At 36.8% G+C, this 20,258-nt stretch overlaps 1 protein-coding gene across 1 annotated transcript in view; it reads left to right on the forward strand.

Moving 5' to 3' along the window:
- Nucleotides 1-20,258, forward strand: part of ANO3 (anoctamin 3) — a 394,322-nt gene that overhangs the window by 206,928 nt on the left and 167,136 nt on the right. Inside the window, exons 3-4 of the mRNA XM_026512215.4 lie at nucleotides 2,825-3,019; nucleotides 4,064-4,135. Coding sequence (XP_026368000.2) covers nucleotides 2,825-3,019; nucleotides 4,064-4,135 — 267 coding nt within the window. The remainder of the gene's footprint in view (nucleotides 1-2,824; nucleotides 3,020-4,063; nucleotides 4,136-20,258) is intronic.

Below are 20,258 nucleotides of genomic sequence, written 5' to 3' on the forward strand. Positions count from 1 at the left end.
TTGAGGAAGTAAATACCTTAACCTCTCCTAGTTTCATTCCCATGTAGGGTGGGCATTGTTTAAAAATATTTTATGAATTTTGGCAAACAAAATTATTCAAGTAAAGAACATAAAACAGATTAATCTCTGAAAAATAAAGGGCAAATGAATGTATATATAAATAAAATAATGCCTCAAAGAACAGTAGCTAATTTTTATCCCCCACCTAGACTGCAGCAATAGCTCCTTTATGCCTCTTTGTGGCACTAGGCCACAGATTTTTTTTTCAGTTCTATAAATACATTGTAACCTTCCTACCTCATGACTTTCATGCACCTTATTATCTTTGCTTAAAAGCACTTCCCACAAACACACATGCACACGCGTTACCATCAACACAAACACAACATAAGCACCTTCCTGTATGTTAGGTGCTTCTTCATTTTCTTGGCCTAACATGTCACGTCTTCTGAGAAAATGCCCCTGATCACTTCTTAAGGGAAGTCTCCTTTATTATTCTCATTATAGAGCAGTACCTGTATTTTCATAGCATTGAAGACAATTTACATGTATATATTTATTTATTTTTGTTTGGTCAATGTCTGAGTCTCAACTAAAATAAAAGTCCTTTGAGGCCAGGAATTATTGTCTATCTCATCACCACTGTCTACCCTACTCACCACAGTCAGCAGAGTGCCTTCAGAGAGCAAAGGCCCAGTGACTATCTGTCAAATGACCTGGTGAATACCGGAATGAATGAAATGTCAGAAAACACTGACAGCATTGGTGAGCGTAATTAACCCCATATTGGTTTATGAAATCTCACCCCATATTGGTTTATGAAATAATATCTACCAATTCAATAGTCATCTTTCACCCAAAGAACAGTTGAAACTTTTACTCGTGTTTGAATATTGTAAGAAAGGGAAATGTAGTAGTTGCTCCTTTTTGAAGCTACATGCTTGTGTCAGTGGGTTAAGGTGAATAGTATTATTATAAAGCTCCTATCAAGGCCATTTATCTGGGGCCAAGGGCCTTTCTCTCTCAGTCAACATCTTTGTCATCAGGTATCACTGTCTTCTATCTATGCACCTTCCCTCTCCCCCACTCCACCCCCCAAACATTTATTCCTTTACTCAGATGTTCTGCTAGAGTGGCCCAGAAACAGAAAGCTAACCATTTAATATCCTACATTGCTGTTTCTTAAAAGAATGTATCAAATCACATTACAAAAGATTCATAGGCATAGACACTTACTAGGATAGATTTGCCCTGTTATTTCTTGGATGTAGTGTAGAAAACACTGGTTGGTCATTAAGCGGAATTGTCTGGTATTTTTGTAGGATTTCAATATGCTTTCTGTGGACCTTGGGGAATTCCTCTTCAAGAAAGTATGTTCTTTTCTTGTCATTAAAGATCCCAGAAAGCTAAGAGACGGGGTGTTACGCTTCCAGTCAATTCACAGTTCTTCCTTGCATACCTTTCTAGTTCATATTCTATTTGCACACTGAGACTTAATATGAAAATAAATACATGGTTGTATAAAACTAAAGGATAAAAGCCCCACTCCTAGGTTTATCTGAATTTCTTCTGTCCAGCCATGTCTTATTTCTGTAGAACCTCTCTCAAAAATTGCCTTGTTATTTCTGTTTCAGGATTCCCATTTGTCCCAATGGGCAGTACACGTTGGTACCTCTGCTGGTCCTTACTTGAATCCATTCATTTGAAGAGCTACTTAGAAATTTTGAGTTAATTTACAAACTGACTATAAAATAGAGTAGCTAAAAAATTACAGACCTGAGCAATTTGAGTGGAATTTAGTTAAATTTATTTATATTCTAAATATGATAATTACTGCAAATGTACCTTTTCTCTGTTTTTACCCCTTTCCCGCACCTTTTATGACTCAGATTCTACTCTGTCTCAAAATTGAAATTAAGATGAGCAACTGCAAAAGCTTCCTTAATTGAATGTTTTGTGTTCTAATGCATTTGCACTATCCCTTTCATTTTTCAATCACTCCCTTAGAAATTTACATTAAAACAGAGAATCAGCATGTGGGCAGGTGAATAGGGAGGCTGGTAGAAACAGATGTGCCTATAGCTATGTTCTTTCTGTGTTTTAGCCTCTATTGGTATAGACTTTGCTAAGTTCTTTACATTTCAATGTCTGTGAGTTTGGGGGTGAATAGATGGTGGTCAGGAGCTTTGAACTAATTTATACATGCACCCTGATGTGGTGGTTTTAGCTTGGAATAGAAACCCTTTTCTGCTTATTTATCTGTGTGACATAAGTGATATTACTTTTCCTCTCTAAGTCTCAGTTCCCCACAGCTAATAGAAATAACAATATCTGCTCTATAAGATTGTTGGGAAAATCAAATGTAGTATGTATGCGTTTAAGGGAGAATAGAGTACAAAGAAGGGTTCCATTTAGTAAACAGTAATTTGAATATTTATGTATTAGTTTCATTTATTTTGCTACTTGGAAAACCAAATGGTTAGATTTATCCAAAGATAATCCAAATGATTGTTCTCATAACTTCCTAAATAAAGTTAACCACTTGGTTTTTGTTTTGCTTTGTTTTTTGTTTGTTTGTTCACAGAAGCTTTTAAAAATGGTGAAAGGTCAACTGGAAGAGAAAGTGTTCATTCCTCAGGACTGTTTGACAAAATTCTCACTTTCCCTTACCAAAATATTAACAAAACTAACTCAATTAGTTCCAGTCCCTAGGTGGTGCTTTTCAAGAGTACTTTCCTGAAACAGCCATCACAAGAATTAATATTATTTATCAACTTTTGCTGATTATTTATTACTTCTAAAACTTACCATTTTGAATTTGCAGGTATGAATGTAAGCAAGAGTGAGATAACAAAGGAAACTTCTTTGAAACCATCCCGGAGATCCCTGCCTTGCCTCGCCCAGAGCTATGCCTACTCAAAGAGCTTGAGCCAATCCACCTCACTCTTTCAGTCCACCGAGAGTGAGTCTCAGGCTCCCACTTCCGTAACCTTAATCTCCGCGGACAAAGCAGAGCCAGGTGAGCAGCTATTCCTGCCTTTTTTGTTCAATGTGAAAAGACTAAGTGTTTTCGAACCATTCCTTCCTTCCTTCGTCCATTTTACTAGAATTTACAGAGCTCCTTGGCAGGAAGGCTGGCATAAAAAGGAGAACAGTACACCAGTCAGACGGAAGGCCATTTGTTGGCCAGGTGTGTTTTCACTTCGTTCTGGCCTTGAAAGAAGCCAACCTTATGGGAACCTGGAGCTAGTATTTTCTGTTTGCAGGAGCAGACAGACCAGCTACTTGAATTGCTAGCTCATTATCATTTCTGGTAAGAACCTATAACCAGTAACTGAGGAGACTACGTCAGCAATACTAAACTCAGTTTCTTAGAAAGAAAGACCAAAGACTTTAAGTAATGTTGACAGTAAAGCAGTGGAGATTTGACTGCACAAAGATGTGGCTGGACAAGTGTTAGCAATCACATGTTGGCACCGCAGCCTTGGACAACAAAAGGGCTGAAATACAGGGAAGTGCCAGCTGGATGCCACATTAATGACACTTTGTGGCTGCCTGGGCACCTTTCTACACACATCTGCCCATCTGAGACACCATTATGCTTTTAGACAATTCCTTTTCACAAATCCAGGAGTCAAAATACAACCTGGCCCCCTGTCTTGCAGTGGATAAGGTGTGTTTCCATTTTGCCATCCCTCTCTAAGTTGTTTTTTTGTCTTACGGGAATGCATTCCTTTATGATTCCTTGGACTTGTTTCTTCCTCTGGATAACTTGAAAATACCAAGATTTTCTTTTCAGTAATGCTGTGAAATCAATACCAATTATAAATAATAGCTTACATCCATGTCCAATAACAAAGGTGGCTAATTATTCAAGAGAATGAAGGTATTCTAGAGATGTATCTTGCCCTTATTGAAATTTTAAATAACTTATTTCAACTCATTAACTTAAAAAATTTCTTCATGTTTGGCCATCATTTGGCCATCAGTCATGATGGTCATTTTTCTAAATGATAATGTTTTTATTTCCAAAAACTATGAATGTCTTTTTTTTTCCCCCTAGTTAATGCTGAGGAGGATAAAAAAGACACTGTGCTCAAATGCTCTTTTGCTGACCTCAGTGACTTTTGCTTGGGTAAGTCAATTTCTAGTATTTCCTTATTCCTTTACCCCCTCTCCAAAGGTAAGTTGTCTTCTTCAAATGTAGAATATTATTTTTTAAGAAAAAAAAAGTTTGGTCTTTAATATTTGATGGGGGAATATTTGATGGGTGAGTATACTATTCTCTGGTTAAAAAAAAGATGAAGGTATTTCATGTACAGTTTGAAATTCAAGTAATATAAGAAGATTTGTAATGAAAATCTCATAACCAAAAATGTTTAACACTTTCTGCTGTTAAGCTTTTGGAAATATCTTTCAATTCTCTATGGATAAGCACATTAATACTGCTGTTTTTAGATTTAGTAAATTTCAGCAGTATCTGTTGATCCCCTGTGGTGTTCGATGAAGATTTAGCTTATCTGCATAACCCTTCAATTTTTCATAGCTATATTGCCATTTAAATTTTTATTTTATTTTTTTTTTTTTTAAAGATTTTATTTATTTATGTGACAGAGAGACAGCCAGTGAGAGAGGGAACACAGCAGGCGAGTGAGAGAGGAAGAAGCAGGCTCCCAGCAGAGGAGCCCGATGTGGGACTCGATCCCGGAACGCCGGGATCACGCCCTGAGCCGAAGGCAGACGCTTTAACGACTGCGCTACCCAGGCGCCCCAAGCCATTTAAATTTTTAAACCTCTCTGCTGATTAAAATTTGTAGCTCTAAATAGCATATTTACACCTTTATATCATGTTCTATCACATTTTAACAGTATCTCTTGACTCTCCACTTGGCAAATATAGTACTACTATGAAAATAATGCTTTTGGCAGTTACAGGATCACTTCCTCTTCTACAGTTCCAAGTTGTTATGACCTCTGTGCCACTCTTGAATAGTCCTAGAGTCAAGGTCAAATTGATTCCCCTTTCCAAACTTCCATCAATTACTCAAAATCATGCCACACTAAACTTACTTTCTTATTTGTACCACACACTTTTGTTGGTTTTATTTTCCTAGATTATCTGTATTTTTTTTTCCTTGGGAGAAGAAAATATTTCACCTTCTAAATAATCCCATATGTTCCAGATTCTAATTTTTATCCTTTATCTCATTCTTCTTCTTTAAGAAATTCTTGGTGTTCACTGACTTTTCATTAGATTACTGGATTAATTCCAGTTTCTACTGTCCCACATATTCCTCTTTCTTAGTTTTCAACCCCCCTTTTTTTTCAGAGTATATCCTTAAGCAACTACCTCATGGGAGATGCAAACTTTCTAAGTTATTGTATGTCTGAGATGACTTCGGTTCACTCTTACATTTCATTGTATTTGCTCGGTTATAAAGTCCTAGGTTAAAATCATTTTCCTTGAAATCCGGAGACTGGATTCATTGTCACCTAGCATCCATTGTTACTGCTCAAATAGCCCAATTTCTGTCTGATTCTTGTTCCTTTGTCATTGATTTTCTTTTTCCTTCTCTCTGTGAATTTTTATCATCTTTATATTTTGTGTTACAGAATTATGCGGTATTATGTTTAGGTGTGTGTGTATGCATGTGTGTGCATTTTCTTTCATCTCATGGTTTTGATTTCTGCCTCACTTCTGGAAGATTTCCTGCTCTTTTCTTCCAAGTGACTCTTCATTTCTGTGTGTGTGTGTGTGTGTGTGTGTGTGTGTGTGTGTGTGTGTGTTGGGGGAGGGTGAGGTCATATATGTATATTTGATTTCTAAGTCTTTTTTGTTTTCAGAATGTAACTTCTTCAGAGCATCCTGTTGTAGTTCATGAACATAACATCTCTAATCTCTCTAATTACACTTGTGATTGTCTTAAGTTTTCCTTTGCTTTTTAAGTTTTAGGCTTTTGTTCCAGTGATCCATTTTTCTGCCTGCTTCAATTAGTCATTCTCTTTTAGGCTATAGAATTTCCAACAATTTTTGGTGATCTCTGGTCATCTGTTTAATTTAGAAATAAAACAACAGGAAGGCTGACTCAGAGTTCTGGGTACATGGAGAAGTCTCAGGAAAGGAAAGAGTTCACTATAGTGTGAACGGCTAAGGAGCCATTACTTAGGTGATGTACCCAATGTCAGATTGAAGACTGTACTCCTGAGTGCTGATTCCCACATCACTGCTTTTGTACTTTGAATTTCTTTAGAGAAAAAGTTTGTGTTTGCATGTTTTATTGTCAGACCTTCAGTTTTCTTCAGGTTTTTACCTCTGACTCACTCCTGTCTTTGTCTATCTGCCATCTTTGAGTCCAGCCATCTCTAGGATTTGGCTAAGGAGATTCATTGTCTTCCTGCCTCTGCACAAAATCTAGGCTAACCTACTCTATCAGTTAACACTCTGACATCGGAAGTTTGCCTTCTAGAAAACTATTGTTGGTCTATACCTTTTGAACGTTATTTATTATCATGTTCATGAAGTCTCCAGAGCAAGGGACAACAAAGGTACTTGAAAGCTCATTCAGCCATCTTGAACTTTGTTTCTTTATTCTACCCACAAGTTGATGATACACAGCTCTTCAAAGAGATACTTTGTTGTATGAGCCATAAGATGAAACCTGTAGAACACATATTTTAGAGACTCAGTGTACAATTTTACATTTAAAAATCTATTCCAAAAAATAGTATCAGAAATGAAAAGTATTATTCCTCACAGCTTTCTTGATAAGAATTATCAAACTTAGGAATGGAGGAAAATTGAATATTCTAGTACTTGTACTATTGAACATTTTGGGGAATATTGCTGGGTGGGAAAAAATAGCTTAAATATAAATGTAGACCTCCCCTCATTTTAGTTAAAAATGTATTGAAAAAGAGGTAGAAAGAAATATACCAATATATTAGTTAAGAGTGTGTATCTTTATGGTATGATTATTTGTAGTTTCTTCTCGTCTATATTTTCTTTTTTTTCTCCAAACAACACTGCAAATATATAATAAAGATATGTAAAGAAAAAATTTACATCAGAATTTTTTGTAAGTGGGGAAAATTGCTTATATTTCAGTCCGAATAGCACACATTCTATGGAGAGTTTTCAGAGCTGAAACTTGAAACTGGTTGATAGTCACCCAGTATTTGAAATAGCAGTAATATTGAAAGATTCTATCCTGACCCTCGGTTTGTAGTCAGTATAATTTTTATTTATTTTTCCTATAGCAGAGATAAGTTTGCTCAACCTTCTCTTTTGCCTTTTGCTTTTATCATGCAAGATTTACTTCATTTGAGCGAGATTTGCATTCAGATCTGTAGTTGCCAGACTTGCACATGAGCAATGCCTTCGAACTGGGGCTTTTCTTTTTCGTAAACTAAATAGAAAGAAAAGAAAGCCAGAAGTTATCGAAGAGTAATGTTAATTAATCTGTTACAACACTTATTTTACAACCTCAGAGTGAATTTATGTATAACCTTCAGAGGGTTAGCCCTGAGTTTGCATCAGTGAACATATTGGTGGCCTGGCCACATCACCTACGTCAGTGGTTCTCAACTCGGGCTACACATTCAAGTCAGCTGGGAGTTTTAAAACTCTCTGAGTCCCAGCTCCCAAGAATCAATTTTACTTGGTCTGAGGAATGAAATCAGGATGGATACTTTTAACTGCACCCCCAGGTAAATATTAAGTATAGCCAGAATTAAATTTCTAGCCTAGGGACTCCTGGGTGGCTCAGTTGGTTAAACATCTGCCTTCAGCTCAGGTCATGATCCCAGGGTCCTGGAATCGAGTCCTGCCTCATCGGGCTACCTGCTTAGTGGGAAGTCTGCTTCTCCTTCTGCCTGCCACTCCCCCTGCTTTGCTTGCTCGTTCTCTCTCTCTCTCTCTCTCTGACAAATAAATAAATAAAATTTAAAAAAATAATTTCTAGCCTAAAACATGTATCTGGATTTCTTTCTGAGGACGTTGTTAAGGTACTTTTTCATTATTTTTTAAACAATGAGCTGCGTTATTTATCATAGCACTCCGAATTACTGCAAATTAGTCATGTTTCTTATAATACTCACTCTTGTGTGTGTGACATAGAGACAGTGCTGGCTTATTAAGTTTCCTAATTAAGGGAAGACAGCCACCAGCAGGTTCATTTCATATACAGCATCAATATCCAAGAGAACATTTCATCAGAACAAATACACTCAATCAGAGTACAAAGGTCTTTATCATAGTAATTAATTCTGAAAAAGGTTACTATTGTTATTTTCTAATAAGACAAAAACAAGAGCAAAAACCTTGTCCAAAATATCCATTCAGGTGATACAGTTTGCAAAGCACCTTTCACTAATAATTCTCCCAAATACTAATTAATAGACTAACAATAACTCTAGTCATGCAAACCTTTCCATTCAATTTGATGCATATTATTTTTGGTAGTAAAATAATTGTGATAGTGCCGTCACAAATGTTAACCTTTTCTCTAAACGCTTAATGTAATTAAATGTCCTAACTCCGTGAATGTTTCTCTCCTCGTCATTCCAGTGTGTCCCAATCATCTGACACACTTGACCTGTGTTCCTGCCTCTCCAGACATTGTACCTCATAGTATTTTAGCACACCCAGCATCAGGCTACCATTCACTCTATTTAGGGAATCGTCACAGCTTCTGAAGGGGTAGCATGCACACACGAGGTATTTGCCTTTACAGTGAAGGTGAGAATGCACTTCTGGCTGACTGTATTATCACCAACCATTCAAGGACTCCATCCCAGTGTAACACCAGGCTGGAGAGTACTCCTTTAGAATCACCCGCATATCTAAAATGTATATGATTTTTTCGTCTTTGAGAGGAGATCAAGCATAACGATGTCAAATATACCAAGAGTGTAATTAAATAAAGCACGAGTGTGTTAGCAACACATGCTCTCTTTTCAATTCAGTGAAGTTACGTTTTCTATTTTTGCTTTTAGAGTGCAGACTGCCAGCTTCTAGCATAGGGTTGGTTAACCCATGGGTGTTTCCAAGTACCAACAGGAGCTAATACGATTTTTGGAACCTGACAGATACATCTAATTAATGGCTTTTTTTTTTTCCCAAGAGAAAGAGCACACGCGCAGCGCATGAGTGTGGGGGAGGGGCAGAGGGAGAGAGAGCATCTTAACCACACACCCCCTCAGTACAGAGCTCAACGTGGGGCTTGGTCTCACGACCCTGAAATCATGACCTGATCCAAAATCAAGTGTTGGACGCTCGACCAACTGGGCAACCCAGGATCCCCCCCTACCTTTTTTTTTTTTTTTTAAATAGTGTACTACTTTGAACTGCCCTATGAGAATACCAATGCTGTGGCAGAATTAACTGCATGTAGTCAGTGTTTCACTGAGGAGGAGTATACCTCATTGTTCAAAATGATAGCTATGGAGGACGGAACATTCTTGGTTCTGTTGATTCAAAGCAGGACATTTCCACTAAAATTGCCTAACAGGATTTGTAGTATATTATGGATGAAATGCTATTTTCCCAGCCAGACATTGGTCAAATTCTCATTCTTGTATCTACTAGCTGTGTGACTGTGACATATTATTAACCACTCTGAACCTCAGTAAACTCATTTATTAATTGGAATTAATGACCCATACTTTGCAAGACTATTGAATTGAATGAAGGGCATAACTCCATCATGCTCCTAGCACATCATAAAGATTCAACGAATATTTGCTCATTGCTTTTTTCACTCACTCATTAAGCTTATCTTTTACCCCAAATTTTGCTAGGCTCAGAGATATCTTCACTAACCAGCTGTTTCTATTATCACCAACATGTGATATTTATGGCAGAGTGGAATAACAATTATTTACCGAACACTTATTACACAACTGTCTACCTGCCTTACCTCACTTAATTCTCATAACAATTCTTTGGGTTCAATACTATTAGTAGCCTCTTTGTATACCTGAGGAACCTAATTGGCCAAGAGATAAAATAACTGGCCAAATGCCATACATCTCTCCAAGGGAGAATTGAGATTCTAACCCAGGAAGTCTTAATCCTTCATCTTCTCCCTTAATTATCACTTATCGCAGTAGGAATACAGTCCATGGAGGTGAAAGGTGGTTAGTGATGTCCATAGAATACTGGCTCTGCAATGCTAATAAATATGAGGCTGTGATCAGCAAAAGATGGGGGTCACATTGCATAATAAAATATATTTGGGAGATGATTGATTGAAGAAGGCTGATCAGGTTGGGAGGTTTAGAATTTCGTTGTTTGGTTTTCTTCCTTCATTCTTTATATTGCCATCGTGAGCCTTTAATTTTACTTTTCTTTTCATTTTTTAAAGATTTATTTATTTATTTTAGAGAGAGACAGTGAGGGTGGGAGGGGCAGAGGGAGAGGGAGAAATTCTCAACCAGACTGCCCACTGAGTGGGGAGGTCAAAGAGGGGCTCGTTCCCACAACCTTGAGATCATGACCTGAGCCAAAGTCAAAGAGTCAGACACTCAACTGACTGAACCACCCAGGCACCCCTAATTCTACTTTTCATAAAACAGCTCACAGAGCCAGAGCACCATTCCACCTTGTGCCTCCAGCCACACAGGCAGACACAGTCACACACACACACACACACACACACACACACACACACACACACACAATTATTCTGAAATGTGCCAATCCATGTAACAGTGAATTTGAAATCCTATGTGACGATACTCTTGTCTATCAGTCCTGGAAGCCCTGCTATTATCATCCACCCTCTCTCTTGCTAGTATTCTGTAAAATGACAAGGACAGAGAAATCCATATTAACAAGTAACTGATGGTTGAATCTGCCCACGCTCATGCTGCAGTAAAATCAGATAACTTTGAAGTGAAATAATCAGGGCTTATTAAAACCAACATAATTTGAGTCCAACCAACTAAAATATACATCTATCTAATCTTGTGAAATCAACATTTCCTTAATGCTATGAAGTGAGTCCCTTAGGAAGTGATTTATATTAGAGTGGTTAAGATAATTTTCTTTCTGTGAGCTTAATAGTTCAGCTTGCTAGAGTGTTCATTTTATTTCTTAAAACAGTTACGGTCAAATGAGTACATGGTGATTTTGCTTTCATTCTGTAATATTCAATAACCTCCAATAATTTTTGATATTTTTTCAAATAGCATTTTATATTAAGATGGCATAAAAAAGAACTTTGTAGTAATGTTACCAAGCTATGTCAGGATTACAGAAATAAGGGAATTATACTGAAAGAACAGATTGTTTTCCAGTTGTGACAGCCTCACAGTCACAGTACATCTTTTCAATTGTTCCTTAAATCCATTAAGTAAGTCCTCTTGGCTCAATTTTCCACTTGTATTTAGAACCTGACACTGCTCAGCACTTGCCGCTACAAGTGCTGTATCACGCCTCGTCCAGCGTGCCAGTCTCTGGGTAGATCAACATCATGACTTCCTATTGTCCCTGCTCCAGTGCTTGCCTTATGGTCTGTTTTCTATACAGCAGTTACAGGAAGCTTTCATAAAAGGAAAATTAAATATCGTCATTTCTCTAGTCAAATCCCTCCCAGTTTCCCACTACATGTAAAATGTAAACTCCTTACTGTAGCCTTCAGAGGCCTTATGAGATCTGGGCCTGTTCCAGCTCTGGAGCATTTGCTAATACGTCCTTTGACTCACACAGCTGCAGCCATTCCAGCCCACTTTTGCTCTTTGTTCATAATAAGTTTGCTCTTATCCCAAGGCCCGACACTGAGAGAAACCAGATTCATACACGCTTCACTTTGTGTCTCCTAATCTTGACTTGAGAGGTATTACTGGAAATTTTAAGATTTCTTTTTTTTCCCTCTTTCCATTTCCAGAGGAGAGAGCTTTCCTAGTCTTGCTGGTGCCTACAGGCCGAATCAAGAACAGTACCTGGCACGTAGTAGGTGCTCAAGGAGTATTTTTAGGATCACTGAAAGGATAGGTGAATGGAGGAAAGCCAAGGAGGATACTGACACACATATCTTTGGAGATTCTGCTCTCCATTACTGCTTTGCTTTCCATGATGTCATTCATTGCTGTGATTTTTCCCACCTGTTAGGAATCAGTGCTCTGTTATTTTTCTCACTGAAGACCTAATCTAATTGCATTCCTCTTTTTCATGTAAGTCGTATTGACAAACCTTTTTTAGAGCATTTAAAGACCTAATAGCTATGGCTCTTCTTAAGTAGTAGGAGAGTGCCTTTCTAACATTATTCCTATGGGAAGTCCTTCGGAATACCCATTTAGATGGTTCCTACTTTCTATTATTATAGCACTTTGGTTATAATACTATTACACTGAGTTCACTAGATGATAATAATTGCTATTTATATTTGTCTTTTTCATATTACCTAATACATACTGTCTACTCAATGATGGATGGGTAATTGATGATTGGGTGAATGTATGGAATGATGGATGTGGATAGAAAAAAACACTGGTACACTGACATTGTAGAAAGCATTTATCTTCAAGATTTGCTTAGTTGTGGGGTTGGCTGAATACAGCTCTGGCGGTACCCTCACTGTGACCAACTAGCGTCAGGACTTTAGAACATTGCTAGTGTTGGGAGAAGTAGGCAGCAAAGGAACTGCAACGAATTAAGTCTGGATCTTCATTATCATCATGCTCTAACCACCGAGTAAACTATACATGGACCATTAGGTTTATTCTTCATAGGAAAGTTCAGCGGAATTATAATTTTTAAAATCATGGAATTTATGAGCAGTCGGAAGATCAGGTATTAACTCTATCACTCAGGAGAAAGGTACAGCATCTGTGCCTCAGGTTCCTGATTTATGAAATGGAGATACCAATATTATGTTTTGATTTTTTTCTTATACTGTAAATCAGGATTGTTTGAATTAAGAGTTTTTGTGAGATGCAAATAAGACAATGTATGTTGGAAATATTCATATTCATTAATATTAATATGAAAAAATTAATTTGGGTTTGCTGAAATCATCATTAGTTCTCTTTTCACTATATCAGGCTCCCTGCTTCAACATATTAAATGATTTTTTCAGCTTTGAGAATCTTGTTTTTTTTTTAATATAACAGCTTTATTGAGATATAATTCACGTACCATACGATTCACCCATTTTAAATGTACAGCTCAATGGTTTTTAGTACATAAAAATTATAAAGAATAAAAATAACCTTAAGCCATTACTATTATTATTTTAATCTTCAGCCCCAACTACTCTGGCAATCCTGGAACACACTATCATTAGCAATGTATGGGAAGGTTGCACCGTAGTGGTTTTATAGATTCCTAATTACCAGAATTGTGGATTTAAAGAAAGATCAAAGAAAAAGAATGTATAGTTCTTCAATACCTTATATGTACAAATCACATAGATTATTTCATTTAATCCTTAAATAAGATTTTATTATTCCAGATTTTCAGATTGAGAAACTATAACTAACTTACTTCCGTTAAGCTAATAAATGACATAACCAGTATTAATTTGAGTTTGCTGAAATCATCATCTTTTCACTACATCAGGCTCCCTGCTTCAACATATTAAATGATGTTTTTAAGCTCTGAGAATCAGGGTTTTTTTTTAAATATAGCTATAGCAGCTTTATTGAGATATAATTCACATACCATACAAGTCACACATTTTAAGTGTATAACTTAAATGGTTTTTAGTATATTCATAGAGGTGTGCCATCCATCACCATAATCAATTTTAGAATATTTTTATCACCTCAAAAGGAGACCCCATACCTATTAGCAGTCACCTTTTCTTCTTACCCCAATCCCCTAAGCTTCAGGGGGATTCATTTACTTTCTGTCTCTATAGATTATTCTGGACAATTCATAAAAATGGAATTACACAATATTTGGTCTTTTGTGACTAGCATTTTTCACTTAGCATAATGTTTCCAGGGTTCATCCATGTTTTAGCATTGATCAGCACTTCATTCTTTTTTACTGCCAAATAATATTCCATTGTATGGATAAGCCATGTTTTATTTAGCTATTCACCAGTTGATAGACATTTGGATTGTTTTTGCTTTTTGGCTATTACAAATTATGCTGCTATGAGTGTTGGCATACAAGTTTTTTGTGAATCGATATTTTCGTTTCTCTTGAGTATGTACCTAGGAGAATCATATGGTAGTACATTAAAACTTTTGAAAAACTGCCAGATTGGTTTCTACAGCAACTGCACCATTTTTCATTCCCATCCAAGCGCATGAGGGCTCGATCTCGCACATGAGGGCTCGACAATAACAATTGTTATTGTCCATCTTTTTTATAATAGCCATCCCAGTGGCTATGAAGTGGTTTCAGTGTGGGTTTGGTTTACACATCCCTGATAAATAATGATATTGAGCATCTTTTCATGTAAACACATGAAAAGCCAACAGCAGTTGGCTACTATATATCTTTTTTGGAGAAATGTCTATTCAGATCCTTTACCCATTTTTAAACTGGGTTGTTTGTCTTTTTATTATTGAGTTGTAAGTGTTGTTACGTACATATAGATATGTAGGTGCTCTTTCTGTTTCTTATATGAATGCAAGCACAAATATATGCATGTAAAACATGTTTACTTGCATAGATACACATGTATACATATGCACATGTGTATACATACATGTATTTTATATATCTATGCTGTAACTTAATGTCAAGTGCTGATACATATATTGCATGCATGTTTTGTGTGAATGTGTGTGCGTTATTCTATGTCTGCTGATAAGAGTAATAAAGCCTTATGAGGAGACAGAGAACTATGGGAGGTTCTATTTTAGAAATGGTGGTGAAGGAAAGCTTCTCTGATGCGGTGATGTGAGCAGAACCCTGGCTGCAACGGGAATTGAGCATTCCTGGCAGAGAAAGGAGCAAGCGCAAAGAGAGCATGCAGCGAGAGCATACTTAACATCAAGGAAACCAGTGCAGCCAGATTGGAGGGAGTGAGGGTAGAGTTTAGAGTAGAGGGACGAGAAGTGGTAGTAGGGGCCTGATGGTGCTTACCCAGTGTGCCATAATGTAGATATGACTTTTACTTGGAGCTACAAAAATATTGGAAGGTTGTGAGTAGACGTTTCGTGTAATTTCACTTAAGTTTTAGAAGGGCCACTCTGGCTGTGGATGTGATAGGGGTAAAAGATAGAAACAGGACGATTGATTAGGAGACTCTTACAGATTTCTGCCAAGAGGTAGTGGGGGCTTGGATTAAGAAACTATAGCTTTGATAAATGATCAACTTCTAGATGTAATCTGAAGGTAGTTCAGACAGAAGTGATGGGCGTTTAAATCCCTGTAGTCATTCAGCAAACCTTTACTGAATGGCAAAGGCAGGTCAGACCCTATTCCAGATGGTAGGGACAAAGCAGCAAGCAAAAAAGACAACAAAAATGAACAAAGCAAGAAACTGGCCCATAAATACCTTAGTGAGGGAACTAGATAATAAATGAAGATAAATAAATAAAAATAACATCTTGTATGTTAGAAACCGGTATGTGCTAAAGAGTAAAAGCAAAGCAGAAAAATGGTATTTCATGCTCAGTCAACAGAATTTACTTAAGGATCAGGCATAAGGCAAAAGAGAAAATGAGGAGTCAGGATGTTGGCTTCTGTAGCTGGAAGAATGCAGTTGCTATTTACTAGAGTGGAAATTGCTTCTGTATTTTATTATCCATGGGCTTGGGGGAACATTCCTGTGAACATAGATTTTTTTTTTTCTTTTAGATGACTTTAGGATCCCTCTCCAGTTGTGCTGTTCACACGTACTGACACACTTTGTTCCAAAGATTTTACTAATTTATATTGCTATAGAAAGTAAATGACTATATAGTCATTTACATTTCCCTAGTGTCTTCTCGGCAATGGATATTTTTATTAAAAATGAAAGATGCAAAGATCTGTCACCGTCAACTTAAGGAGGATAGAAAGCTATGTTTATAATTAGAGATTCCACCCTTTTTCATTCAACAAATATATTACAATTTTTATGTAACCCAGTTATTTTTTTTAACTTGTGAATATTTTATGGCTTCAAAGATTCCTAAATCATCATCTCTCCAATACTACAAGAGGCAGTATTACATAGTGGCTAGGAATGTAAGGTTTAGGGCCAGATTTCCTGGGCTCTCCTTCTGCCACACACCAAATGTGAGACTGCCTACATTTCCTCACTGGTTAACGAAGGCTAGTAACAATACTTTTAAAGGATTTAATCAAATGATATGTGAAAATAATATGGCACCCTTCCCAGTGTTCAGACCAAAAACATTGGAATTATTGTTGACTTTTCTCTTTTAAATGCCAGATCCAATAGAATTCTGTTAGCTTTCCTTTAAAAAAAAAAATACATCCTCAGTTTGACCATTTCTTAGTCTTGATACCACCCTGACCCAAAGCATATCCTCCCTACCTGATCATTGCAGTAACTCCTAGCTGGTTTCTTTGCCTCTGGCCTTGGCCCCTTCAGCCCATTCTCATGGCAGCAGCTAGAGTTCTTTTGTTAAAATCTACTCAAATTCACTCTGCTCAAATTCATCCAATGGCACTCTTTAACTCAAAATGAGAACCAAAATCATTCTACTGGTCCCAAGCCCTCCCTAATATGCTCCCACTTCCTCCATTACCACTTTAACATGATACCCTGCCACCTTCACTCTTGTTCACTCCTCACCAGTCACACTAATCTGTTTGTCTGTGAATAGACAAGAAAAGCATGCCCCTACCTCAGGCCCTTTACACTTGCCCCTTTGCCTATGATGCTCTTCTCACAGAGGTTCACTTACCATTTTGGCATCTTTGCTCCAGGTTACCCCAGGGAGGCCATCTTTAACCACCTTATTTAAAATTGCAAATCGCTGCCCTCCCCATTATCTTCCTGCCCTCTTTTTTTTTTTTTTTTTTTTAGTTGACCATATCAACATTTAATAGATAGGGGTTATATTTGTTCTTTTCTTAACTTTGTCACTGTCAACTTCATGAGGGTAAGGATTTTTGTTCACTGTGATTCCTACTCCCTTCAAAGTAGAATGTCCCTGGTACACTGTGATCTAGCTCAATATATTGATTTAATGAACGAAGGATACTTGATACATATAACAATTAAATAATTATTAGCAATCCAGATGAAAAAGAAAACAAAACATTAGTTATAGGAATATTGTGTATAAAGTTAGTGTGAGAAAAAAAATCCAGTATTAACAAAAGAATACAAACCAAGTTAAGACATTTTTATATTCAGGAAAGTATATGTTAAGTCAGTAAGTGTAGAGATTTCTTGTTTCTAACCTAGGAACACTGTAGGAACATCGTAAAAGACAAGACAGGAGAGGTAAATTTACATTACGATGACAGGAATTTGCAATCTTGCTAATAGTAAAAGGAAAAAAAGAAAGCTATTATTATATACAGAAGAATCCTTCCGTATAATTTCAAGAAAAACAAGAAGAAAGGCAAACATATTTACATTCCTAACAATAAAAGGAAATTTTAAAAATTATGTCACTTATGATCCAGATTTTCCAAAATAACAAGTCCGTCTTTTCTCTTTTTCTTTTTAAATTAACTCATCTACTAATGACCAAGTTATGCTAGACTCTGTAGTAAATTAAACACACATGAAAAAGAGATTGAACATGGTCCTGTGATAATTTTGTCTAAATTCAGAAAAATCAAAAGAATCACAAAAAGAAGGGAAGGAGGGAAAGAAGGAAGAATGGGAGAATGAAAAGGAGGGGAAAACCAAATGTGATGGAATTCAGGAGAGAAAAGGACCATTCTATTTGGAGCTTTGGGGCAGGAAGGAGCAGAGGATCTGAAAAGCTTTCATGAAGTTGGTAGCATTTGGAAAGTCTTTCAAAACTGAGCTTTCTTCCAGCAAGATGATGATGTAAGGATGTTCCTGTTCCAGGAATATTTGTGTTGTAGGAATTAAGGAGAAAGAAGAGAAAACTGAATTGAATTAAAATTAAACAAAACAAAATATAAAAATCTCTGCCTAGAGAATGTAATCGTGAATGGAATAAGGTTTAAATGAGTGGAAAACTTCTATAAACTGTATTTCTTATATTCCATGGTAAATGAGATATGTCAACATAAATTGTATTTTCTCTTGTAAACATTAAGTTAGTAATCGCAAAGTTATTAGAGCATAGAGGAGGAGGACCCTTTGAGACCTTCTTCAGAAACCTCTATTACAGATGAGAAGACAGACTGCCAGAGAAAGCGCTGAGGTAGGATGGGGCGGGTTTAGGATGAGGCATCACAGGACTGTGACCCGCAGGCCGGCGCATGCTCCCAGCTTACGCTGCCCATTTACCTTACTGCTATTTAACCGGAAAGGTCTCTTCCTCACTCTGGATATCAAAAGAAAGAAAAGGATGGGGAGAGAGAGAGGAAGGGAAAGATAAGGAGACAGGCAGAAAGGTAAGGAAAGAGAAGGGAGATGAAAGGGGAAAAAATGAGAGAGAAACTTTTGTGCCTTAGAAACCAGCAAGCTGGACATGATGGGGTTTTGGTAACTGATCTAACAAATTTACTCCAAAATTTCAGTTTCTTCGTCACTCATCTGACACCCGTTCAGTTCAAGTCCAGGTTTTGCATTTTTTTCCTTCCATCCAGACCATTCTTTCTCCAGTTACCTGTGTCACTTACTGCTTCACCTTCCTGCGTCTTTGCTCAAATGTTATTACAATTCTCTACTAAAATAACATCCTCCTCCCCACCTGTGACACCCACGTCCTTCCTTTCTGCTGTCTGTTTTCCAGTGCACTCACCGCAAAACACACTTGTTATTTCCTTAATTTGTGTTGTTTATTGTTTTTCTCCTTTGGCTTGAATGTTCCATTTCCAACTATTAAAACAATGTCTGGCATATCATAGTTGTTTAACTAATAATTGTTAGATGCATAAAATGTAATCTATGTAAATCTAGGGAAAACATTATAGTATATTCACAAACATCAGCTTTGGAGTCAGATCTGGATGTGTTTCAGTTCAAGATGCACTCCTTACTGAATTAGTGACTTTGGCATGATACTTAATCTCCATCTGCCTTAATTTATTTACTGTTAAATGTAGGTAAAAAGCATACCCACATGTGTACAGATGTTATGGGGATTAAAGGAAATAATACCTGTAAAGTTTCTGGCTCTTCGAATATACTCAACAACTGTTAACCATCAATTAATTCTAATTTAGCTAATTTGATAGATCTGGTTTTAATTATAAGTGCTTAGAGCATTTTAACATAATTGGCAATTAATAACATACTAAGACATTGGGGCGCCTGGGTGGCATAGCGGTTAAGCGTCTGCCTTCGGCTCAGGGCGTGATCCCGGCGATCTGGGATCGAGCCCCACATCAGGCTCTTCTGCTATGAGCCTGCTTCTTCCTCTCCCACTCCCCCTGCTTGTGTTCCCTCTCTCGCTGGCTGTCTCTATCTCTGTCAAATTAATAAAATCTTTAAAAAAAAAAAAAACAACATACTAAGACATAATACTACCTGTCCAGTTTTAATTCATTAAGATTCTGATACTCTAGCTGTACATGGCATAATATATGTTATAGCAGATTTTAAGCATCCTAATAAAAGAAATTAGTGCATGTATTATAAACAATTTTCTATTCTGTTATAATACTAAGTCAAATGATTGAAATCTTTAAAGCATTGCACATAGTTGTCCATGTCAAAATTTATGTTTGATAGGTGTTAACAGATGGAATAAAATAACTCTCCCAAAACATTTCCTTTTATTTGAAAAGGCTAAATATACACGATTCTGTCTGTGTTTGAATTTGAAGAGGTACTTCTATCACATTGGATAGAAGATTGTGTGAAGCAGGTCAGCAGTTCCTGGTTGTACTTACAGCCCCCAGAGAAGCTTCTTGTTTCATACTCTTTTGCACTGATTCTAGCTTGTTCATCGTTCATATGTGTTCTCACAAGGTCCTACGCTTTTTATAATTCTAATGGTAATTAATTTTCAGTATTCTCTCCTTGCTTGCGGTTATAGTTTCATTTCCATCCCTGATATTTTTTAAAATGTTTTTTCTTGTAATGTTTGTGAGAATTGCTTCTATGATTTCTCAGACTTCTGTCACTCTTCAGTCAAATTCACATATAGAAAACTTTCCAACTTTTAAGAAAACAATTTCTCAAAATTGATACAGTTTTTAATTAAGCAAATAAATGTTTGGGAATCTATTGAATTCTTAGAAATATCTT

Source organism: Ursus arctos, unplaced genomic scaffold (genome assembly GCF_023065955.2).
Source record: "Ursus arctos isolate Adak ecotype North America unplaced genomic scaffold, UrsArc2.0 scaffold_23, whole genome shotgun sequence".
In the NCBI taxonomy this organism is placed as follows: domain Eukaryota; kingdom Metazoa; phylum Chordata; class Mammalia; order Carnivora; family Ursidae; genus Ursus; species Ursus arctos.